Source organism: Vanessa tameamea, chromosome Z (genome assembly GCF_037043105.1).
Source record: "Vanessa tameamea isolate UH-Manoa-2023 chromosome Z, ilVanTame1 primary haplotype, whole genome shotgun sequence".
Taxonomy (NCBI): domain Eukaryota; kingdom Metazoa; phylum Arthropoda; class Insecta; order Lepidoptera; family Nymphalidae; genus Vanessa; species Vanessa tameamea.
Genome location: NC_087341.1, coordinates 12,629,035 through 12,656,817, shown reverse-complemented (window position 1 = coordinate 12,656,817; position 27,783 = coordinate 12,629,035). Strand labels below are relative to the sequence as shown.

Below are 27,783 nucleotides of genomic sequence, written 5' to 3'. Positions count from 1 at the left end.
AATCCTACGGTTAATTGAAATTTTATTTATGTATATAGTTTATAGTAAATATATATAGTAGCTGGGTACTGCGTCCGTTTACATAGATTTTTGAAGAGTATACTCCAAAATCCTAAGTCTGTTTCATATAACGTCATTATTTCATTCCTTAGATTACAACATGTTTCAATATGTGTAGTGCAATTATTTTTTTATTTTCCTTATTCCTGTCCAATGCATTAACTTCAGTATATATATTGATATATATTGCTTTATAAAAAAAAATGATTTAAAATCAGAGTAGTTAATAGTCGCTGCCCATAAATGTTGCCGACACGTGCTTTCTCTCTTTACAGTTTTTTCACAGATGGCCTAGATGGCTAGGAATGGGACGTTCACAGAGAGTTACTTTACTCTTAGTTTACTCACTGCCTTAAAAACTGTTCTGCTGAAGTTTCGCTAAAATATCTTTCTAAAGTTCCCCGTTAATCGTTAATAGCTATCGGTTCAATGAATTTGTGCAAAACTTAAACTTCGTTTGGCGTCGAGTACATTTCTAAACACACAATTAGACGTTCATTAACTATAAAACCAATAACCGGTACCTTATTTGCTCTCGTCACTGGACGGGTAAAATATTAAAAAAAAGTACATTGAATGACATTTTACCAAGTGAGATCACTATCTATATTAATGTCTACTTTACTGTAATGACCCTTTTTTTTAATTTGGTAACACCGTATGTTCAAAGAAACATTTAGTAATGACATCGGTGGAATTATTATGAAGCATCAAATCGATATTCGATGAAAAGATCGATAAAAAACAATCGAATAAGTTAAAATTCTTTATCTGTAAACATTGCGAAATGGTTTCTCTCACGGCTTAAGTTTCAAAGAACTTATGGCTTAGAATTAAACTTTAGTACTTATTTGGCTTTCATATTAGTAATAATTGAAATCCTCCTTCCTTTGAAAAAAAAAAACAAAAAATTAACGTATTATTAATGTTAACTATTAATTTACTAAATTATATTCCATTAAAAAGTGATATTGTATTCATGATACCTATACAATATTACGCGTTACATACACAAAAATAAACGTCAGAAAAAGTTACATAACTGTCACAACATTGATTAATTTTAAATGAAAATACTTTTATATTGCGTTGCTCGGGAACGCAAATTCAACAGTTATTGAACCGATAGCGGTTACTTAAAAATGCAAATAACTCAAAAACCGGACATTGATCGGCATATACAAAATAAATTTACTGTAAAAATGTTTTCCAAGTACAACAGTTCTGGTCCAGTTTTCACGATAAGGGTTAAATTTTATTAAAATGAATATGTTTTGACACTTCCGTCATCTACCTCGAGGTAGCCTACCTCGACTATTCCTCCATGTCTGTATATTATAAAGCTAGGAATTCGTATGACTGAATATCAGTTCGATTTAAATCGGAATTATTTCGAGTAATGATTGCGAGTGATTATTATTATAAGACAATTCAGAAAGATTGTATTTAATGTTATGCAGTAACTTTACGAAGTAGAGCATTAGCCAAAATTGAGAAAACAGGCATGTGTGTCTGGACGCAGGTGGGTCTGGTAACCACAGCTTTATCATTTACTAGCAGCTTGTCTCGACTTCATACGCGTACAATTAATACAAAGTTGACTCTCCCATTTTCTCCAATGAAAATGAAAATGCTTCTTACATTACGAATTAAACTTATGTTCCAAATTTCAGCTTTCTAGATTTCTTTTTAGACTAGTCAGGACAAACCATTTCATAAATATAAAGAAAGACTAATATAATAAATCATAACAGATATAATCCTTTCCGAATCTGTACTATAAAAATATATTAAAGCTAATGATAATGAATTCAATTAAAATTCAACATATTGCGCTAACTGTTATTCTTTCGGATTAACGGGTCCTATATTTAACCAATCACTGTTTAAACAAACATTCGTATCTGTTACTAACAACGCACTGTAGTATGTTGTTCCACAATATTTTATGACGATTACCATCAGTTTTTATTGTTCTATGAAAACGCTTTGGTCTTAAGGTATGAAAATATAGTCAATGGTCAACAAAAAATAGTTTGCTACAATATATTACAATACCGTAGTATAGGGTTTTAGTAAAAGTGGACTCCGGCACAGGGACTCGACAATTACCGACTTCCTTTTGTAATTAAAACTCCACGCTTTTATACATGCCTATAGTAGTAGCCTTGTTTCATAATTATTACTATGACACATTGACGGTCTTGTCGGTCTAATGCCTAGCGTGTGAAAGTTCATAACATCATGTCCAGGGTTTAAATACGGATAAAAGAATATTAGGTTTTCTCTGCCAAAATTTTCTCAACACTATATCAAAATAATATATTCAATAAATAAACGGTGATTATAATTTAAAAAAAATAAGATATGCGTTTATACCGAATTCATAACTTGAAATCATTTAAAAAGAAACTACTCAGTCATTTTTAAATGAACGTTTATCAGGATTTTTTTTCATACAGTTTTATTGTCATCTTCAGATATCTTTGAATGAAGCCTTTATACTATTTTTGCTTAGTTTAGACCGTTATGTAAGTCCGTGTGGATAGATACTATTCATTTATCAGATATTCTACAGCCAGACAGAAGTGTTCTAGTTGTAATTACAGGCACAAGGGATATAACATCCTAACTCCCAAGTTTGGTATTAGCGATGTAAGGAATGATTAATATTTCCCACAGCGCCATTAGACGGTGGAAGGCACTTACCATATCTGTCTCCTCTCTATACTTTAAAAATATATGGTCTAAATTTTTATACCACAATATATGCAAGACTAAATACATTTATAAATATACGAAATACATACATAATTCTAATAAACACAGAATCGATCTGCAAGAATATTTAAAATGTAGAATTTATGATGGCGGCTCTGTGGTCACAAGTTATTTTATAGCGGAGAATAGTAATTAATTAATAATTTCTATTGTTGCATTGGTGGTAAAAGAAGTAATTTATACTTCGACCATAGCAGGTTTAAGGCCGAGAGTAATCGATAATTATTTATTATTTATTTATTCGTCTGTTTTTCAAAACAGAATACCTACCTAAAAATAAAAACGAAACGAAAAAAGAAATTATCCTAATTAAAATGTTCTCGTAAAATATGAATTGGTTAGTCTTTGAAATCGTAAACGAATCTCTGCATACATTATTGTTATATTTAAACTCAAACCTCAAAGTCCCTTATTCAAAATAGAAGCATTACTCAGACTTATTGATAGTCACATTAAACACTACCACCGGTTCGGAAAATAAAATACCATAACCTGAGAAGAACCGGCATTCATATAATTAATTGAATCTTTCACCAATGCGACATCATTGATCGAATCTTGAGTGACTGAGTTCAATTTAAAAGCCGATTATGAGATTATCCAGCCAAACCGACAAGCTTGAAGACGGTTCACAAGTAAAATATAATTTACTGATTTATGAACGTTTTTGCAATTTAATATAACCCGCGGCATTACTCGCATTAAATTTATATAAACTCTGTAATAATGTAAATATTTACATTTGCATTTTTAACCCGTTTTGAAGATTACCCCTAACAAATAGATAGACATACAGATAAAAATAACGACACGAAGATGTGTTAGTTTTAATAGCTTACAAATAGCGATTACGATATTTTTATTAGGCTGTAATTTATAGAATCTCAGACGGTTAATTATTTATTTATTTGCATAGATTTGAGCATATAGGTTTATAGTTCGTTTTATAATTATTTATAATTACCTATATAGTTTTTATATTTAATATTTTGTCTTAAAAGACGCTAACTTCTGTCTGACAGACAAAGCACAGCCTAAATCGGTATATCAAGCATGTTTTTGGACAGAAATTTCTTACATGAGGTACGACGTGCACTAAATAGAGGTTATTGAATATTTCTGTAAATTGTTTCACTTTAAGGGTATAAATGGAATCGCGTAATATTTTTTATGGCATAGGTAGGCGAACTGACAAAAAGGCTACTTAATGTGTAATAAGTGGTTAATATGCCCATAGTTATTGGCGCCGGGAAAAAATCAAATGCGCCACCAACTTTGGGAACTGACTATCTCTCTTCTGCGTGTAGTTACGCTGGTTTAATCACCCTTCAAATCAGAACACAAATATACTTAGTAGAGCTGTTTGGCGGTAGAATGTATAATAATCACCATGGTATTACATAGATATCACGTGGGTTCCCCTCTGCGAGTTTAAATTGAAAACGAGCTTAGGCACTGTAAGCTACCAAGAATCTAACATTTAAGTGAAGTCAGGTGGACACTGAAATGCCGTGAGCCAATAGCAAATTCCATTGGGCACTCAGCAAATTCTATTAATTAGTTGTTACGAGCATTATTTGAATTTAAAATATTCGTAGTAAGTTTTAAAAAGCAATATTTATGATTATGATACATTTTGAACAAAAATTAAATTATTATTTTTTATAATAATCATACTACAAAATTATAGAAAAGGCACTTTTAAAGTCATAATATTCTTTAGTTCAAGTGTTTCGATGTTTAACACAAAAGTTTTTTTCTCCGTTAAAACAAAAAAGATTTTATCCATGAAAACCTTTTTAGTAAAAGCACTAGAGATCCCATTGTCTGTTCTTGTTGCTTTCATCTTTTATATCTGGGAATATTTTTCAACGTTAAGGCAAATGCAATAGCTTCAGAACCCGTGTAATGAAACACTCAGTTAATTGTATATTAATATCTTTATATTATACATTTATAATAGGAAATGACGAGACGTTTTTTGTAATGTTTAACTGAAGTAACTGCTAAACCAATATACATAAAAACTATAGCAGAAGATGCGTCACGTTTCGTTAAAGGTTTGTGTATAATAATAATTGTATAAGGATCTGGGCTTAGCAGTTTCACACGCTTTAAATTTAGACTATTGATGTGAATGCGTGAATTTCATGTTCTTGTGTATGATAAAAACAGTAAAATTAATTGGATACATCCTTTTTAAAAATGAGATATTGATATATGCCAACATCCTGCATTAGAAGTATTCCGTTTTATTGAGTAAGTGTTACGTTTCTCGCCGGTTCTTTTCATTAGAGTTTACAATCCTGTAGTGGGTGGTAGCTTCAGATTTTCATTTAACTTGTGTTATAAAAGATTATTGGAATGAAGTATATTTTCATTTAAGTTTTTAAATTAAACAGTTTTATTATAATTACAATCTTTTATAAATGAAATAAACAGTAATTCATGCACACTTCTAGACAATAATCAATCGTAGTAATTGGCGTTTACTAAATTATTTGTTGATTCTCCTTCTTGTTGATTATAATATTTAAGCATATTTAATGTTAATTGTTAACATATCGCTTATTATGAGTTTGCGCTACTATATTTTTATTGAGTTCACGTAATCAGTCTATGAAAGGGGACTGACTACGTTACAAAAAAGACTTTTTTTTGCTAAGCGTAACGTGTTACAACCTTACTCAAACAAGATGTATGATGCCGTGAGTTGAGTACCACGTATTCCGGTACTTTACGTACGTACAAAAATGTAAAATATCTAATATTTATCGAATATCAAAACTAACAATATATATTACATTGATAGGAGTGGTTACTAAAGTTAAGTGAAGCTTGCACGTTTCTGACTCCTGGAAAACCGCTAATTCTCTTGAGGAGAATTCTTGGGTCACTAAATACCATGATTCCACCACACTCCTCCACCATGGACGTTTTACTTCAGCGCTGAGTACGAGATGAATTACCATTACTAATCAAACAAATTACTCGTAATCTTTGGTCAAATCTACGTACTCTATGGTTAAATAATAATTATAAAATGTATTCTTCATTTCATTCCTACCAATCTGAACTAAATTACACAGAATATTACTTTCTTACGTTTTGCAATCTCAGCTGCAGCTGCGAATATTGCAAACTATTTATACAAACTAGCAAACCGTCCCGACGACACAAGGTTTCAATTAGAGCTAAACTGCAATTTTTTTAAGCAATTATATATAAATAAATATTTTATCGAGCCAAGCGCATACTTTGTTGAATTTAAAATTAAAGCAAACCAATAAATAAATCTGGAGTAATATAAATAAAAACATTTGTTACTAAAATAAATATATATATTTCTTATTATTATAATAATACATAGCAATGAGGTATATACTATCGCCACGTAGTTATGAGGTATTAGAAAGTTACGAAGGAGAGGAGACATGACCGCTTAAGAGAGCATCATGCCGTTAGCCGTTACGGCATACGAGCCGGTCCTACCCAAGGCGCACCAAAATATGTTCCACATAAAAAATAACATACGACTTCTTTCCATTTATTAAAAATCGATGTGTTAGTTTTAATAGCTTACAAATAGCAATTACGATATTTTTATTTGGCTGTAATTTTTAAAATCTTTAAAATCTAAAGACGCTTACTTATTTATTTATTTGCATAAATTTGAGCATGTATTTAGTTTTTATAATTGATATTTTGTCTTAAAAGAAACTAACTTCTGTCTGACAGACAAAGGACAGTCTAAATCTGTATGTCAATTCTTTCCATTTATTAAAAAATATAAGTATTAAAGTAGGCTTGAATTTTTTTTTCATCTATGTTGAAAATAAGATGTAGCATCTCAAAAGTTTACAGCATAACTATAAGCAAAACATTGATTGTATTGCTTATAAAAAGTAAAGTAACAACCTATAGATAGAGTGAAGTCCTTTAGAGGAGACGTTATGGAGCCACGCTGCTCCAAATGGGACACATATTTATCAGATTTTCCGACACACAGACCTGTCGAGATGATGTAACACATAAGCTTATGGGAACTCAGTAGTACTTGCCCAAGTTTGCAATAATGAAAGTTTAATTTCAATGGAAGTAGTACGTAGTTATTCCATGAATTCAGAAAAACAATCAAACAAAAGTTACCCCTCATAATATTATTTTAAAGTTGCAAGTAACATTAAAAATATATCTAACACATAATATTTATAATATACTTGGAAATATCAACGTGAATTTAAAACTGGTTGTTTGTTGCACGAATTACAAGCAATAACGACAAAATACATAATAACAAATATGTAGGTATAATAGCCAGAAACATCATGGGTAAAAACTTAAGGAGATATTTTGACGTTGAATCGATACTAAAATTAAATATGCATAGTCCCCATTTTGCGAGAATACTTGGATAATATATCACTTCTATAACTTGGTCGAAACTTGGCAGCGAAACTTGCCAGTGTTCACATTCAATTTCAGAGAGCTTGACTCGATGAATACTAATATAGAAATAGTTTTCTGTATTCTATTGTAAAATATTGTTCTATTATAAAGTAATAAAGAGAATTTTTTCTCAAAAATGAAATACAAATATGACATTAATGTTAATGTCTTGTACTTGCAAAGAAGATACGATGTTATTTCGGATTTAAAAATCGAACAACACCTCAATGTACTAAGCGTGTTTTTTGCTCGTTCGTTTAGTCTTTTAAGGCTGCAGGTCCGGAGATCTAGATAACATCACTAAGGTCGGGACAATAAAAAAAATTTTTTTTTTTTCAAAAATATCTTAGTGCCTGTTTACACTTACACTCCGCCATGAGGTAAAGAGGTGTTGAGGATATGCCTGAACTACACATAACCACTTCATCTCCAACTCTCCATTGAATATGGTCACCGTCTATCAGATCTAATTTAAATAATTGTAACATAAAATGTACAAGAATACGATAATGTCCCTTCTTTTAATATTTAGTGTCATTTAATTTAAAATAAACAATGTTGGTAAAGCAGACAGTGGTAGGGCTTAGTATAAGCCTGACTGGGTAGGTTACTCATGATATATATGGGCAGTAGTAACCATTTGTTATCGAATGGTCTACTCGCCAGTCGGAAAACGTAACGTATAAAAAAAAAAAACACATATAAAGTTTCAAAGTTTATCTCTTAGGCATACATACTATTACGTACTTACGTACTTGTAACATTTGATCTTGTTAATAAGCAACATCAACATTATAACATCTCGGAGAATGGGTCGGTATCATTGGACAGATAAATCAAAAACGCACGCTTCCAGTTTCCTATTTCTATAGATAGAGAAAAATATAGGTCATTTTTTAAAGACATGATATTAAATAAAAAATTGTGTCCAATTCCACACACCAACATAATCGATTTCTATGCCAAATTTCATTGGAATCCGTCCAGCCGTTCGAGCATGATTTGAGGGCACAAACATACTTTCAAATTTATAATATTAATAATATGTTTATTTTCAGTAATAATATTTCATAATGTTTATCAAAGTGTTGTCGAACATCGATAAGTCACAGTACAGAGTATAGATTTTGTAACCGACATTGTTAGGGAATGTTTTAGTAATCGGATTCCATGTTAGGTACGTCGGAGAATTGTTATTAAGTTAATCCGTCGCTCCCTGCAGGCGTTCCCGTTAGCCTCAATTTATTAACACTGCTAGCTTGATTCTATTAACACCAGGTTTCTTTCACCAGTAAATACAGTTAATTTTATTTTGTAAACAAAGTATTGTTCGGTTTAAAATTGTATTGGATCTGTTTATTCGCTTCTTAATACAGCTTTAATCGTTAAAAATGTTTCGATTTTAATATTACATTTGTAGATCTAACAAACATATGGGTGTTTTGAATCTTTTGCTTATTTTGCTACATTGATTAATTTGAACGCGTTTTAATCGCTCGAAAAACAACTATCACAGTAAAAAGTAAGAAATCTCAAGACATGCTTTTATGCGTGCTTAAAATTTCAATAAAAAATGTATGAGTACATTTTATGAGGAATGTAAGCAAGCTATTAAATCCAATTCACAACAAAAAAACAACACTACACTAAAACTGGAACGTAGTTATAACGATCATGTTTTCAAAATTATACCCAAAATTGTATTTCTGGCGGCAAATGAATAATTAAACTGGGTACCAAGTGCGCACGCGCAGTTAACGTCGTCAATTGTGAACTGTTTATTGGTGCTCGTGTTTTATCGACCAACCCCAAATACTTGAACATTATGAATACACTATATAACTATTTAAGACAAAATAGTTTAAAAAATACATTCTTAGTCCATAAAGATCGTTTTTTTTATCTGAATACTTAAAAATACTAATATTTATAAAGAACATATATTTGATACTTTATGAAATCAATTACTATTTACCCGATTGATGGAATCAAATTAACTACGAATTAAATTGGTGAAGGTTTATGATGGATTCAGGATACCTACATGCTAAGAAATATTTCTGTGAAAATTAATAAAGAAAACGATGTTAGTTCTGTGACATAAAATGATATATTAAAACAATTTTTTTTACATTTGACAGAAAGATTTTTTTAAATATAAATTCTAAATAAAAAAAAATCAATGCAATGAACCTCCTTTTAAAATTTGACAAGTTAAATAGCAATAAAAATAGTTTTAACTAAACACTACATAATATAAATATGTATTTATATATATTAAGCAAAGCCAACGATTTTCTCTTATTATATGACAATGAGAAAAGTTTGTCATTATTGAAAAAGAGATACAATATAAATGTACCGTAAAGTAAATAGCAATTACGTAATTTTGCGCCGCACTTAATTTTACGCCTGATGTGAAGGATTCACTCTACAATATTCGGACTCTAATTGACAATTAAATTCACCGCAATGACGATGAAGAGCGTGTGGTCAGATGATTAAACACTGAGTACCGGTTAGCCAAGATTGCCCAGTGGTTAGTACAGGTGAATTTTAACAAAATGTAGCGGGCTCATATCCTAGCATGCACCACTGGATTATCATGTTCTTTGTTCGTGTTTATAATTAATTTCATGTTCAATGTTGGAGAGAAACCTGTGTACCCATCAATCCGTATAAGAGTGGCTTGATTGAATAAACTCCAACCCTTCACCTCATAAGAAGGTGATTTAATTTACTGGCAGTCGCTTGCATATCGGTGATATTTTTCCCTTTATTATTTTACTAGCAACATACCGTTTATTCCTTATATTTTAAACTTATATAAAATAACAATGACAACACATAACTTCTTTAACTTTAAAGATATAATTAAAGATATCCACTGACCCATCAATGGCGGCAGAGTATCTCATTACTTTCAAACCTCGTTTCGCCCATCGATAAATATAATTAAAAAACTTTTGCACCATTGTCGGTGGCCGCTCTCAAGAGACCAAAGGACTTCGGTTGCGAAGAAACGTCTTTTCATTAAACTTGTATCGCTAACAAGAACTTTACCTTGTTATTGGCACAGCGCACCTTTTGTAAACGACGAGCTGTGATATAATTTTTTATAACTTATAAATATTACTTGCAATGATTTTATTGTACTTTTAACTCTATTATAAGAACAAAGATATCGTGCATCAAAGTGCAAATACACATAAATGTTGTTATACTGTGTATAATTCGGTTAAGTGGTTTTCTACTGATACAAAACATGCTGAAAAATGTTGCGTGTATAATAGATAATTATTTTTATACTGAGAATAAAAATCTATACTACTTAAAAGCGAATGGGCATTTAATATATTTTGTTATCCGTAATTATAAGAAAAATAAGAATATTTTGTCTGTTGTAAAATATACTTTAATACATATGTATAATTATGTCGACCTGTCCGGTTTCGACCACGAGAGCCAATCTCAAGGGAGACCAGCCAAATGTTCAGATATATTAAAGCACACAAGTGTTTATGCAGACACAGTTGCTCTCTCTATTCCTTCAATCTTATAAACCGATGCGACAGCAAATCTGACATGAACGGAAACAGGCACCATATACACTCACAACTTTTAAACTCCGGGCTGTTACTGAAAAGTTTTCGATAGAATAATCCAATAACTTTTTATTAGCCCCACCTGGGGTTTCAACCTTCTGCATCTGCAGCATTTAATATATATACCGACATAGCAGTACTGTACCGTACTGGCTGGTTTTTATGGATACCTAATACTTGTCAATTATTCTACAGCCAAACATCATTGTTTAATATTGTTGTGTTCCAATTGGAAGGACACTTGGTGTCCCAAGTTTTATAGTTGGGACTCTCCTTAAAGCTGCTTAACTTTCCAACAATTTCTTATAATGATCACCACTTACCATACTCATAGGTGTACGATATCCAAAGCTTAACATAATGGATGAACTCACGGTTGCGTTAATAATTATTTAAAGTGTTAGTTAATTTCTAATTACATGCAAACATGCACAAATACTCATGCACGTTAAGCTTCGCTACGATGCCTCACATCCGCGCCGATGGGTTGTGTCCGCTGCGATTAATTTGACTCAATTAGATTATGACGACATTATCTTGTAATATTAAATAATATCGATTACACACTCAATTATAAACATATTCTTAATTTACTAATACACATTAATATAAAATATAAATACCGCATTATACTCATGGTAACTCTGGTGCTCATGTACTTTACCAATTTTTACATGGTTTTATTTGCAATATTTGTTACTTTGTTTAAGACGAGTTGGATTAGAAACTTTTTCTCTTATCTTACGAAGTTTAAATTGTAGGCGTTGATTCAGTTCAGACGACAATGTATTTTTATGGTAAGCATGACCTGTTTCTACTCTTAAGATTTCCTCGAGACGAAAAAACTATCAACTATCAATGGTCAACAGTTTAGATACTTTTTGGTATTTAATGCTTTTTTTTAACTTCTAAATTATGTTATATAAAGTAAAACTCTCTCAATGTCCCACTGCTAAGCAAATGTGACTTTTTCTCTAAAACGAGATTCGGCATCTCTCCCACAACAATGCTCCAATCGTGTCTGTTGAGGCACATTGGAATCGTGAAGGAAATGGTGAGCATTATCTTCACGGAACGCTCGGCAGATGTAAAATTAATAAAAGTTTCTTTAAATGAATAAATATATTTTTTATTGTAATTATAATAATATGTAAAAAAGAACATAGAATACTTGCTAAGCCGCACGGGACTAAAGATCTCTGGCGGTAAGGCAGCATGCCTTTGGCTGGTTATACGAGTCGATTCTAACTGCAAAACGCAAGGCGTGGATGTTTCATATCAAAAAACGACATACGAAAAAAACAGTCGTTTAAGTTAAATTTATTTTCATAAATTGCTATGAAATTTCAACATAATAAATATACTGCTTCTCTACTAACGAACATACTTTAATATTAATAATATTGTATAAATGTACATTCTAAAATATGTCAAGTGTGATGGTGTATAGATATGAAGTTGTATGCTTAACTCAATATTTAAACACCTACTACATGCTCAAAAAGTACGATGAACGTGAAACCGAAAATCGTAAACTAAATTGCATAACTAATTGCGACTGAAAACTTGCACAGTTCATCAAATTAGTGTGCGGTTATAACACGCACCAGTTCCATTTCACAGTCGTGATAAACGTGGCTTTTTGACGTTCTACACGATGCCATCGCACATGAAAATATATGCAAACTGAATTTAGGGACAACACGAGGTAAATGTGAAGACTGCTGTGAACTGCTAAACTGATTTTTATATTTCACATTTAGTATGCATGAAACGGAACTTGAAAACACAAAACAATGAAACTGATTAAAAGTATATACTGACTGACGCGAGTAACAAAATACAAAATAATATATAGAGCTTGGAATCTTTTAATTTTGTACAGATTAAGTTAAATAGCTTATTCACACGTAATGAGGAAGAGTTTATAATCTTTTCAGAAATTTATTTACAAGTGAAAAAATTAAATAAAAAAAAATACATTTTGATTACAGTACAAAACTTCGTTTACGTTCCGTTACAAGCTATAACTCAAAAAACTTACGACAGATGTAAACACCGCATTAGCAACATACCGTAAATGACATATTACTGGATTCATTTCTCTTTTGAGAATGCTGTTTCTGGGTGTTGATGGAAATCTGCTACATATGTGATTGGTGGATTTTCATCAAACACTCAGGTTTTCTCACGATATTTCACTTCACAGCTGCGTTAGAAATAAACACTTTAAGTTTGGCTAATTTGAGTTACGTTGATTCCTTTTTATCTCGGTAATCTCTATCGGAAACACAATGTAAACCTTCATCGTAAACAGTATTTTTACTTATCCTCTATTAAAATATTACAAAATAATTAGAAGTAATGGAAATTATTTCTAGCGTTTTTTTTTTTAAGAAATTGATTTTATTTACATTGGAATAATAAGTAACACAATACTAAGGGAACCTTCGGCATATTTGTTCAGAATTTCTCTTTAGTATATTTAACGATTTTTTTAAAGCGATGTAGCTTCTATGTCACTAATAAATCAGTGCGGGCGAGAACGACGACTTCCACCGCAAAAACAGCGCACAGGGGTGTGAGGTTACCGCGCGGCTAATTTATCGGTAACGCCCACTAGCAAAATCAAAAACGTTTCTCCATCATAAGAAGTGAAGCTAAGCCCATGATTATCATGCGCTTGCCGGGTTAGAACCCGCAAACTTAGGTGTTATTTTAATCTATCGGTCATCCCGACACCTTTTCCTTGAAATTCATCATCAATTATTAAATTTATATTTAAAACTTTAATGTAGTAAAGTAAATAAAAATGCATGATGTTTATCCACTGCTGTCATAACTGTCATGTTGTGTAATATATTAGAAACATGACTTATGATCTTGCACAGAGTGATAAAAAAAGAAAAAATAATTACAAACTGCAATAAGAAGTTATAACTGTTAAACTCCCCTTTATCAGTTACGTGCACATTGTTGAAATTTCCTATTCTGACCTTTAGCGAGCTAAATTAACATCACAAAGCATTTTCCTGATATTCAACCTCCAAGGATAGTGCTTAATACGAGGCAACTGCGAGATAACCTTTGGTAATGTATGCATGTTATATATTCGATACAGCCACCGCTCTTTACAGATTAATCTTGTTTTAAGCGGCTGATACATCTGATGTAGAAGTTTCATATATTAGTATCAACTTGATAAGGTATTTGTATTATATTAGACTTTTTTTTATAGCGTTAAAAATATATTGTAAAAAAATAACGTAACAGAATTAATAATTTTAATTGAAAAAATAAGATGAAGAAGCAACTTTATTTTTACATTTATTTAATAAACATCGCACAAATGTTTCTTTTAATGTCGTCAAGGCAGGCAGACAACCAAATGAGCCACCAGAAGACTAAAGCTCCAAGGGCACTAATAGTTAAACTCGTCTTGCAAACAGCACCTGTCAAAACAAAAACAAAACAATCCACAAATCATGTACAAGTATAACATGTTATAACTAATAATAGAGACTTTCCAAATAAATCAACATTAAAAAATTATCTTTTTAAAGTCTAATCACTAAAATACCATTTCCATACACTAAACGGCCAAACGTTTAATAAAAAGATTATACGAGTAAATGTATGAAAGTAGGTCGCATGGAATCCATGTCATCTTCAGGGACCGAGACATTTAAAAGAACCAAATATAGATACCTTAAAATACCGCATTATAAATAGTTGAACTTGGTGTTTCTCTGATCTCTGAACGCACTAGCGCGAGGAATTTTAGTGACGATACAACGCAATGTCTACGATTGCCAAAACACTGGGCACACATTAACGTCTGTACGAAAAAGAAAGTAAGAGCTTTATCCCCATTACTTAACTATTATTTAATTAAAACTTAAGAGTATTTTACCTTTAATAAAAGTGACTAATGAGTTTATTTCGCTTTTGTTTTCCGTATTAATGTCTGTCGTTAGACATCCAAAAAATTACAACGTTACGTATTTAAGTTTGTTTTGATTATTACAAATAGATTTGTTGCGCGCTGTTTTGAAAATAGCACCTTATGTGTCATCAAAGTACGGCTTCTGAATCGTTATGAGACCATCAAAACATACAATTATTAAGGGACAAAAAACACACGACTTTAATGACGTCAAACTAGCAGACAAGAGAAGAATTTTCCGTTGAATTTATTGGAAAGCGATCACGGTTGACTGCCAATGTGGAATGTTGCTTGTCAAATATTGTACGCGTCGGAAAAATCTCATGTTTTATTCCGAGCCCTCAAAACTGGGAATACTAGTGAATTATTTGTAGTATTTATTTATCTCCTCGTAAAGATTTTTTCTCTGTTTATGATTACAATATTCTGTAAACACTCACTGCCCCCGTTTACAACGGAGCTTTAATAAATTATCGTATACGACAACACGCGTCTAAATATAAATCAGTCGAATATGAAATAGAAAAGTAAGCGATGGTAATCGCTCGCAGTGGAGCCGCGTACGTCACATGCGAGCCGTATAATAAAATTTAAAACCAGGAACCATTCGCGGTCGGATTTACAACGTTACCGTCGGCGTATTAATTATAAAATCTCTTCATAAAAGCGTTGCCGGTCTATCGGTTGCAGTACGCACACGCGCCCTTGGTGAATACACAATAAAATGTATTTTTGGCCCGGTCCATTGCCAACCGCAACGCAACAGCCGCGGCGAAAGAAATACCGCGTAAAGCAGAGCACCGTTGGGCTTGCGTCGTAAATTTTAATTTATGCGTCGAAAACGTGCATTCGCGTCGCTAGTAAACATTTACTTATCGCTTAACCCTACACGATAACGTAACGCGCAAATCACCCTCGACGCCACCACCACCCCCTCTATTAATCTTATAAAAACTACACTGATTATTTCAAAAGTACCATCTACTGGAAATAATAATATACGCACTATTATAAAGCTGTACAGTTGATAAACATGACTTTAAAAAGAAGAATTAATTGATTAAGTGATTTCTTTGATGAAGCTTCTATAATATAAAAAGCCAAAAATATATATTGATAAAACAAGACGGTATTTTTTTTTTAGTAAAAGGTCACTTAGGATTCTCGTTTAAGATTTAAAATATTGTAATGATTCGCCTACTAATATTTTACCTATATTTTATGCAACTGTGTAATTATGCTTATGATATAATTGACAATTTTATTAAATAATATATAAAAACGTATTCGGACGTGTTTTATACTAAACAGCTAATCTATAATTATGTAAGTATGAAGGAATACGTTACGATGATTGCAAAGGTCAATAACACCGACGCGAGTTTTACAACCTGCCTTCTCTCGATCGAATATAAAATAGACAACACATTGAGGTAAAAAGGGAATTAAGATAAGAAATAAGATTGCTTTCTGAGAAGTAGTAACTATGTTAATTTTTTTTACTATTCTTTTTTTACTACATATACTATTATATGCAGGCAGACGAGCAAATGTGCCACCATATAGTGGTCACCACTGCCTGTAGACATTATACTGGCCCTGTAAGAAATATAATATAATATAATATGCTATGTCCTGTGTCTAGTTTCTGTAGTTTAACTGTCTTACACACACTTGTACTGCAAATAAATCTTTCGTTTTCGTTTTTTATTTACATTTGTAATAAATACTTTTTAAGCGACTTCAAACAAAAGGAAATTATCAGTTCGACGTTTATCTGTGTAGATGTAAGATTTATATGTGATAGAATTTAATTATATTTTATTATGATGATCCATTTAGGCTTCCAAGCACGTGCGCTTAATTTCGTAAGTGTAAGTTCGTATGTGTGTTTGTGAGTTTGTCCACGAATTTCTCGAAAACTTAGTCGTACCGAGTACCGTCGTACACTTCAATTTAGGGTACAGTCTAAATTTCATTAAAATAGTAGTAGTACTTAATAAGTATTAATATTTGTTATGTATTAAGTAATTTTTTTTTTCAACTTGTCTTTGTTCTGTGCTGGCTAACACCGACCTCAAAAAACTTGTCGGCGTGTGTACTGAATTAGGTATATCTTAGACAAATGCCTTTTTTAATTTTTGGTTTTCCTACAAAATATTATTATTTTTATTTTTAGTTCACTAGCTGTCTCTAATTTTGAAGTCGGTTTAATTTTATTATTTATATTCAAGTACAGTAAATAAACTAAAAATTATTTTGTTTTATTTTACTTAGTGATTGATGATAGGACTAACCAAAAGTCCGTACAGTTGTACTGTAGGTACAACAAATTCACTTTTATGTACATACGCTTGGTGTAAAATATTAATAAATATAAATGTTATATTTTTACACCAAGCGTATCTACTATAATTTTATTCTAAACTATTTACATATAAAGTAAATACTTCTATTCTATTATAACAATAATGAGAATTATATATATATTTTTATAGTTGTCCGCTAATTACTTCGGGTCCTATTTCTTTAAGTTATCCTAAATTTCAAAGCAACTGTCTCACTCATTAGCAAAATTTGAACCGAATTAAAGTTTTTGATTGAAATATTTTACTAGAAATACACTTCGAAATGAACGTAGCCAAAGTGCTCTTACTGCCACTTTTCAATAATTGAGTCAGAAGCAATTCAGGTAAACGTCTTGAGGGTACTTCGTTAAAACTTACTCGTTAACGCTTTTTAAAAACGTGAGTTGTTATGATTTCTGAGGCTGCCTTTGCAAGAGTACCTGGTTGAAAGACGGATTTTATATCTAATAGTCAACGCGTATTAAAATGTTTTCACTAAAATTGTAAACATAATTTTAACATTCGATTTATGTGATGATACTTAAGGTTTTATGTCAAGTATTTTAACAAAGGTTACGTTTTACCTAATTCTATCCATAGTGGTGTATGCAGTAATAAAATCATTGTTAATATTACCAATTAAAATAACAGAAATTTTGACGTGTTAACAAAATAGACGTGTCGCTTCGAACTACAGGGAATTGGTTCGCTTCCGCTTCTCTATAACAATCCACGTGCTCCATCTGCCTTTTGTTTCATAATCTAAGTTTGTTATTATATATGTAATCTGAAACTGTTTTAATGTCGTAATTTCGTCATTATTATTACTCTTCTATGCAACGAATGTTAGAATAATAAGGTAAATCCACTCCCACACCTTCGTTAATTTTGAATATCGGTGGTACATGGTTTGAATGACAATAGTGCAAACTATTCTTACATATTCTTTGTAGTACTTATGAGAAGAGCAGCGAAATATTTTCAATCAGAACGATAAAAAAAAATAAAAAATATAAACTTAACCTTTTCGACAAATCACCTACTACTGTTATTGTAAATATCTGTTTTATATAGTTACGTACAGATAAAAAGTATATTATATCGATAAAAAAAAAATATTTTACTTGAATTCACATTTCACGTTCCTAACTTGATATATGTCGAGTCGTGTGTCATTTCTATTTATATGCAAATGTAACAAGCTGGAAAACGAGCCGTTCCGTTCTGTCGGGAATACGATGCAAGCCAGCACGTTTGATTAATCCTTCAAGCTGACACACTACAGTTTATTTGCACTGAAACGTTCTATAAACAAGACATCAACTAGTAAGATGTTTGTGAAACATTTTGCATAAATCCAGACTATCTGCTATTAAGTATTACCTATTACACCTGTACTACTGATAGTTGGTACACCTGTATCTACTTCCTGATGTTCCTACTCTATGACTGTAAATTGTATATTTGTTAATTCACACTTGCCGATATTTATGACAAACATTGTCTATCTAATATGTCTTAACCTAAATTCTCCCTTTTTTAACGTAATTGATCTTGTTATAAATATAATACGTTTATAATGAACAACTAAGATTATTTTAGATTCTAAAATATTTATTATTTTATATACGAAATTAGATAACTTTTCAATAATAAAAACGAAGTGAGTTAATATCGTCCATGTTACTACACTATGAGTCAATAAAAACAACTACATGTACTACTGCCTGTAAATATCCCACAGCTGGGCTAAATCCTAAAGCCTTTTTAAGAATAAGGTAAGGGCATATTCCCCAACCCTGCTCTAATGCGGGTTGGTGGATCACATTGGGCAGAATTTCGTTGAAATTAGACACATGCAGGATTCCTCGCGATTTTTTCCTTCACCACCGAGCTCGAGATGAATTATAAACACAAATTATGTACATGAAAATTAATTATCAAGCAATCATTGCTTAAGATGTACGCGTTATAATCACTGGACCATCTCGGCTCAAATAAAAATGAGCCAATGCATACTATTAAACCAGAATAAATAAAAATAATTGGTATTTGACAGTATAATAACTGGAGAGCTGTTGGTACCCCCAAACGGACCTGTATCTAGCACTATTATCGAACTATTGCAAAACGTGAGCCGTTGAAGTTTTTACAAAAAGCGTACTGTATGTACTCGACCGTTGCCACTCTAACTATGAAACACATACATATATTTATGGTACATTCAATGTATTAATGAAATCTTCTCTGAAATAAAGATTACAGGATTAATCAAGACTTGCTATCAGGAATGGGCTTGTGACGAGACAATCGTGTAAACGTAGACCTGTAATTCATTATCTCTGTACGGACCCACTTGTGATCTAACTTCTTGAAGTAATCTCAGGGATGATCAGTCCAATTTAAATAATATTTTTTGCAAATAAATTTAAAAAATATATAGATTATAACATGAGTGCTACGAAATACGAAAGGATATCTGTTAACTGATCACGTAATATAGTAGAAAATTTAAAAGGTAAGAAATCGTGCCGTAAGAGATATCACCATAAGCATTTTCTTTAATCAGAATCTAAATACGTAAAATTATATTATAATATATATTGTTATGCTATTAATTTTGATATTTATGAAATCTCGAATACTATTTCGTCTATGAAATGTTTTGATTACATTTAATTCCTGCTTAATAGTACAAACATAAAATAGGTATCTAATTTCAACATCCAAGGCCGAAGCTTAGACAAATACCAAGTACACGAGCTGTTATTACATAAAGTACTGTACTGGTAAATGTTTATTAGCACAAGTCATCGACAACCGTCCGCTCTTTAGGTACGCGCCATATATAAATCATTTTAATCGCAACACTTCACATTCCTATTTCAAACAAACATTCATCCTTTGTGTAATACGTATATCATTTTTATAAAAACGCTCGTAGATCAAAAATCCCTTTTTAGTTCCATGTTTTTTGTTTGTAGTTCTAAACAATAGCGTTTATGGCATTTTGTCAAACAACTATAGTTAAGAAACGCATAAATAATAGCGTTTTTAATAGAGCTAAATGTGTAGAAATGAATAGTAGAAAGACGTAACCCTAGTCACACAATACAGTATAAATTAACTTTACCGCTTTACATGATACAATAACAATGACTCTTGCAACTAACGACGTTCCTGCTCGGATTAAGCTCTCTGCAATTATTCGATTCGATGGCTAAATATCTAATAATGATACAAACTCTATATCCCTGGAAATGGGGACGTGCCCTATTGTGAGACGATACGTGCATTGATACGTAGGCCTCGTTTCATTTAGGGATGCGATGTCAAAAGCTAGAGCCTCATTGGAAAATATTGAAGCGAATTTATGGTGTTTGCAGTTTTAGCTTACCTCTACCATTTGGACCTTCGATGATTAGTAAGAAAACTTTTCTTAAACATAACACAGAAAAATGGAATTACGATTCAAATGAGTTTAATTATTTCCATTACTACTATTAAACCGCGTTCTTGCTATCATTGCACTTCCACTATTTCTAAACACGTGTTCATGTTTGTTTCAGTAACTAGTTATAACTTTGTTTTGTATATATCACCTTAAAAAGGAAATACCGTCACCCATTCCTCAGATATTTTATCACAGAACAAAAACACTTAGTATTGAAGTGTTCCGGTTCAAAGGGTGAGTGAGCCAGTGTAACAACAGGCACATGATATACAACATCTTAGTTCCTATTGGTGAAGCCTTGGCGATGTAAGAAAATGTTAATATTTTGTATAGCGATATTGTCTATAGGCGGCGGTGACCACTTACCAAGAGATGGCCCATTTGCACGCCCGTCATACGAGAACATTTTTTCTCTTATTATGCTTAAATCATATTCTATAATTTTATCTGAAACTAAAGAAGTAAATGAAACATTTACTTGTATCAATTTTTCCTTTGAAACGACTATAAATAAAACAATTTAAATTATTATCTTAGTATATACGCAGTACCTTATAGTAAATTATATACGTTATAAGTTTTGATGTTTAGTGTGTAATGTTGAATTTAAATACATAAATACAATCTTAAGGCGTGGATTGGTAACTCAAATGGCTTTATTTGAGTTATATTATTCATTTTATCTCGGTAACCGTTGCCGGGGAAACTTAAAAAAAAATTAGAACTATTAGAGGTAATACAAATAAATAAGCAAATTACCCACTGAATTTATTATTAATAGCTTTTTTTCACGCTACCAATCAAAATAATTCTTAATTTACATTGGAATTTTAAGTAACACTAAGTCATCTTTCGGCTTATTTTTGTAGAATGTCTTTTTTGAAAGATTTTTTTGTCTAATCGATACGCAAAAATCGCAATGCAACACCTCTGTCGCCTAATAAATCAATACGGGACACAAATACAGGACACAGGGGAGTGAGGTTTCCGCGCGGCATATTTTTATTGGTAACGCCCAATCGAGCAAGGTCAACGACGTATCCTCCTCTCAGTCAAAAATCTTATCGCTAATGTAACAACTACATCACAAATAAAACTAAACTCTAAGTATCATTTCATTTTCTTGTAAACAAAGAGTTTTAAAACTGTTTTAAAGTCTAATAAAAATTCAGAGTCGCGAGACTTTGTAAGGTAAGGCGGAGCAAGTCAAGTTATACAATCATTACGCTTTTGTGGGAAAGGTAACGTATAACAGACGGGCTGTTTCCCACGACACATGGCCTTTATTACATCTGATAAATCCAACCCTGTCTTTTACATCTTGACAGACTGTGGGATAAATATACAGTAACAAACCTGAAACAGCCTGAAAACAATCATTTTTATTGTGTTTATTTTCTTTATTATACAGCAACGGTTATAACGAACGTTTATTTATTTACTTGTATATTGTGTTCTGTATTTTTGTTTCAACCATAATAAATTGTTATTTAACAATAATTTCATATCATGTAATTTTTTTATAGTTTTAATGTTTCTATTTTACTCACAAGTTAAGTATAATTATTGTGTTAGGAGGATTTTAATTATTATAAAGTTTATAAAATTTGAAAATTATTGTAAACGGGTCGAAAGTCCCAAGTGTTTGCAGTTCTATAGAAAGTCACATAATATAGTTTCACTTTCTTGACAATTTAAATAATTTATAGAAACTTTTATCGCCAAATCGATGACAATACAAGGTGTAAATTTCGTATTAAATGGAAAAATAAAAGGGCTTCTCGAAGCGTCTTTTCTTATATAAAATTAGTGAAATGCACATTTGTAACACGGTGTTTAATATTACGTAGTTACTTTGATAAGTCAATGATCATATAACGAGGAAATGTATTATTTGATGTTAAAGGTATAACATTATATTGTTTTTGCTTTGGATCAAAATATATAATCCTCATCTCTAGAAGCAGGCTAAACTAACTAATAAAGTAAACTCACAGCCGGTAAATATCTCTTACCTATTTGAACTTATTCCGCCACGTTGCACCAATGCGGCTTAGAGCTTTAGTTAATAAACAAACGGTACAATTTTATCAGTTCCATACAGTTTTCCTCGGAATGTTTTCCTTTACCACGTGAGGGATTAAAAACATAATTTAAGCATATGAAAACAAAGTGACCCCTGTTATAAATATATCCAATAAATATGTGTCGTAACAGTATTATTATAAAGTAAAATAGCCTTTAGGTCATATAAATTTTACGACGTATACTTTCTAAATAAAATGTATAATATAAAGAATTAAATTAAAATAGTACGCTGGTATAAATTCCAGATTCTATTTCTTATCTTTTAAATATCCGAATGCATACTAGGCTCAAATAGTGAATGACAATATTAATATCACGGAGAATGTTTAAAATTACGTTGGACTTAATTTTAATAATACAGTGTATGATATATGGTTAAGTTTTTCGAATATAAAATAAAATTACCTTACACTGTATAAATACGTTATAAAACACATTTTATAATAACATTATACTATACACCGTTGTCTTTCAAATATAAACAAACCAGCGTCTTTATACAAGTTTGAAATAACATAGACCGTCTTTCCAACGCTCATGTAGGACATTTTAAGTGTGAAGAATAAATAAAACGCCCTCGGTCTGACTCGCCAGTGAGGACGCGGTGAGATCGATTTATCAAGCCGTGCAGCATCCGCAATGTACCCGCAATATGCTATTGTGTAAATCGTCGTAAAATCTGCGTAGCGATTAAATATTATTATATAAATTTCTTCATATTTTATTTATAAATTTAAAACTTCTTCATTTTTGTATAAAACTACAGATGTTGAGGCCCTACATGCGCGCCTCAGGCAAATAAAATAGGATTTCTTTGCAGTTGTTTGAAATTTTAAGAAATCTTCTCCCTCAGGAATATCTAGCAACTGATATCTCGCTTATGGGTTGTAGTTCTATCGAAGTGCGAGTGACAGAAAATGCACAGAAAATGTACCGGTGTGTGCATAAATTTACGTAGTATCGATTGTGTACAAGACTAGTATTTGAGATTAGCTGTCATGGACAGTATTATTATATTTAGTAATGTAAGATATTACAATTTTTCAAAATAATAACGTAATAAACATTTATAATAATCAAAGATAAAATAGTTGATTATATTTTTCTCCGATTTTCTTCTATTTTTGTTTGGTACCTACTCATGTGTTAGTAAAAAGATATCGAATCGAAATATTTAATTTATATATGTTTCCATAACGTTATAAATAATATTTGTGGTCGAATTTCAACCAATGGTCATTAGCTAAAACGACTGACATTATTACGACTTCAAAGGATTTAAAAGGTACTTAAAGCCAGTGTGAAAATAGATAAACCCCGTCTTAACATTTAACACAGCCGTTTAGAATAATTTGTAAACATACAAAATACTTATCTAAATAACAGTTAATTTGTACAAATAACCAAAATTATGATATTTAATGTTCGACTATTCATTAATAAACGTATTAAGTACACTTCTACTCAAAATGGCTCGTACTTAAATTCCTAATTTTACGCTATTTTTTCCCTAGACTCTTGACTTACTCTTAACCTATTGGGGTAAGCAAGTGACTTCAACTTTCAAGTAAGCTTAAGAAGAAACGTCTAGAGGTTTTAAATTAAGCGATCTCGGTCCCTACTATCGAAGATTATGTAAATCAATGCATATTTCCATAGCTAGGATATTGCATCAAAATTTTAAATTATTTGTAGCATTTAAAGCAATTCGTTATTTTTGTTTAAAATTAATATACATCGTATTCTAAATATACACCATGTCTATAGATTATACGATAGAATTTATCATTAATGAATAAATTAAATTATATAAAATCTATAAAATAACATTTAAAAAAAAAAGCAGTTTTACTCAAGTCATTTGAAGTCAAAATTATTTGTAAAACAACATTATATTACTTACCATATATCTAAATGAAAAAGGACAGATTATTTACTTTTTTAAAAAATATTTTTTAATTATGCATTTTCGTAGACCATAAAAATCGACCACCAGCTTGAAAAATCTAACTCAGCATTGCACTGGCGACAAAAGTTCGACTGCGAATGCGAATGGCGTCGAATGAGAGTGTTTTTCACTTGTAATGAAACAATTATGTTTTATAATATATATTACATTCTATTTTTCTATTCTTAACTATTCTTTTAAATTTAAAATATTTAATGGTTTATTGGGATTCGGTTGTAAAAAAGCAAGTACTGTTTTATGTACAGAGTAGCACAGATAGCAAAAACAAAGAATTCATTTGACTGCATGACCAGAGAACAGTATGCCACAGAATATTGTACTATGAAATCACCTAATTAATTACACAGAACTAACTATATTTATGTACATTTTTTATCACTAATTCTGCAGAGTATTAATCTAGTACCAATCTATCAATACAACCGTCCTATTGGATATATCTAATGCTTCTCAACTTAAAATTCTCTACACATCTTGCACTGGGCTCAGTAAATTTAATTATTCATTATATTATTAAAGATATATTCAGGTATATTATTAAAAACAAAGGAACTTACCTAATTTCGGCCGCAGAAAGCAAATTACACAATTATAGTTATACTGCACAAATATTTGCGCAAACACAAGCGTCCTCTCACAATCTGCTAATACGATACGAAGGGAGAAATGAAGCGAACTATCTATCTATAATTTCCAAGGCACTTTCAACTTCCGGCCTCCGAACTGCTATGAAAATTTAATGAAATTAATTTGAAAAGTGGTACCGATATTTAAGTGCATTAATTAAAAAGCACAGAGTTTTAGATGTATATTATTATCAATATCAGCTGTGCATTTAAACTATGTAAACTTTGAAAAATCGTAACTTCATATTAATAAAATCTACCACCACAGCTAAGATTTTAATTCCCCTCAAATAATAAAATCAATTTGAAACTGTATCTTTAAATAAGCTTGTCTTACAAAAACAATAGGTATCGGATAATCTACGACTACTTTGACATATGAACTCAAAAGTTGGTTATTATTTGCTTTAAATAATAAATAAAAGATTAATAATATGTGTTCCGTTTTGACAATTCACTGCACTTACCTTACATGTTATATTTGATTGAAGTTTTAACGAATGATAGATAAAACTTCAACGATCGTCGTTTATTTAAAAATAGGTCAGGATAAGATTTAAAACAGTATCTAAATAGTGATAAAATGAGATAATGTTCGACCTTTACCTGAAAGCTTACCGGGACGATTTGGTATTTCCACGTGGGCGAAGGCAAATGCGCCATTACCCTACAGCGGAAAATTGTTCACAATAATATCTTGTCATTCCGTATGCATGTAATGTAAGTGACAAGCTAACAAGAACCGTTATCGTGTTCCTCGCAAAGCATTACATTATGAGTTATGACACGTTCGCGATCTCGACCTTTCTCGGTCATATCACATGAATGGCACACCCGCACCTCGTTAAGAAAAGTGCATTGCTTCTCGACCTTGGCCCCATACCCCATGCATGGGTTAGCATGTTGAAATGTGTCGAGGGAAAGGGTTGAGTGTTTAATAAAATATATTCGTTACATTTGTTTGTTGTTAGCCTTTTATTATTGTCTAGGTAATTTTAACATTAATTCTTATTGAAAGGATAAGTTGATTTTGTTTTTAGGAGTTATATATTTTTATGTTTTATCTTTTAAGAAGAAATATTTCAAATGACCCAATTAAGATTAAAAACCTATATTGTACAGAGCATAATGTTGGTTTGAAGCTGAGGAATATATCACCATCGTAATTTTCCATTTATTACTAAACAATATTCCGACTTAATCTATAACAAGGCTGTAATATCTCCTTAACATAAATCAAAGGCTACGCTTCTTTGCAGTGCAATTTAATGGAATTTATTTTCATGACAATTTCCTAGCATAACAAGAAAAGAAAGATAAAGCTTTTCTAATAAAAGTCAGTTAAACCAAGTTGAATAATAAGGTTTGTTATTATAATTAATATAATTAATTGTTCGGAATCTGTATTAAAACAATGCACGGTCCACAGCGTAACTAGGTCAGTTAGTGGTCAGTACAACATGATTGTAAAGCAGATATTCGAATGAGAAATGGACTTTCTCCTTGACTCTGATATCCATCTTAAAGGTATTGTTTAATAAAAGGATTTTTACACAAAACAAAACTGTACATTTCAATCTACATTAATAGAGAGCGCACTTTTGTTGACGATTATACTTGTACACTATAATAGCCTGCGAAGTTGACTGACCAGCCAACCCTTGAGAGTGGTCGAAGCCGGTCAGGTGGCCATAATATTCAAGTAATACTATAACATAACAACATCGTCTATATAAATTATTTTGGTAGACAATTTATATGTTCACGAAATCTCAATAAGCAGAAGGTTATCAATAGTATATATACGTATATTTGTAATACTAAATAACTATCTTGTTAACAGGTAAGCGGGCTCAAATTTGAAACTCAACTTCGGACTTTGAACCAGTTCCCGGAAACACTGCTGGGCGATCCTGCTAGGAGGATACGATACTTTGACCCCCTGAGGTAAGAAAAATATATTCTTTATACAAATATCAAATCAATATAAATCAAATATAAATCAATTTAATCAACATGTCAAAAGTACTAAATAGTTAACACAAAATCTTATTTTTTTAAGAAATTGTTTAATTAAATTAATTAATAAATAATTATATATTTATTAAATGTGATGACTGTTCTTCGCATATATGTTTAAATATTATTATATTTAGTAACTGAAATATAAAATTTTATTGAAAGTAAACAAATTTTAACAATCCTCTGTGTGTCGCTACCTGAAACGAGCTAGGAAACGTAAAAGACGCTGAAGAAATTATGTTTTTAGTTTTTTAACGTACAAGTATATAATTATTATCACTACTTTAAGAAGCCATAATAAATCCATTTAGATAGCAAGATGGTAGATATAGCCGTTTTTGAGAGTGTGATGTCAGTAATTTTGTCAGATTATGTTATTTGTTGCCCAGAAGTCTGACTGTCTGTCTGTATGTCGCTACATTTGACATGCTCTAA

General features: G+C 31.2%; 1 protein-coding gene across 10 annotated transcripts in view; it reads left to right on the top strand.

The window, feature by feature from the left end:
* LOC113401481 (potassium voltage-gated channel protein Shaker) overlaps window positions 1-27,783 on the top strand; it is a 347,194-nt gene that overhangs the window by 299,789 nt on the left and 19,622 nt on the right. For all 10 annotated transcript variants that reach the window (XM_064220492.1, XM_064220490.1, XM_064220491.1 and 7 more), the window contains one exon: window positions 27,170-27,273. In XM_064220492.1, the coding sequence (XP_064076562.1) occupies window positions 27,170-27,273 (104 nt within the window). The remainder of the gene's footprint in view (window positions 1-27,169; window positions 27,274-27,783) is intronic.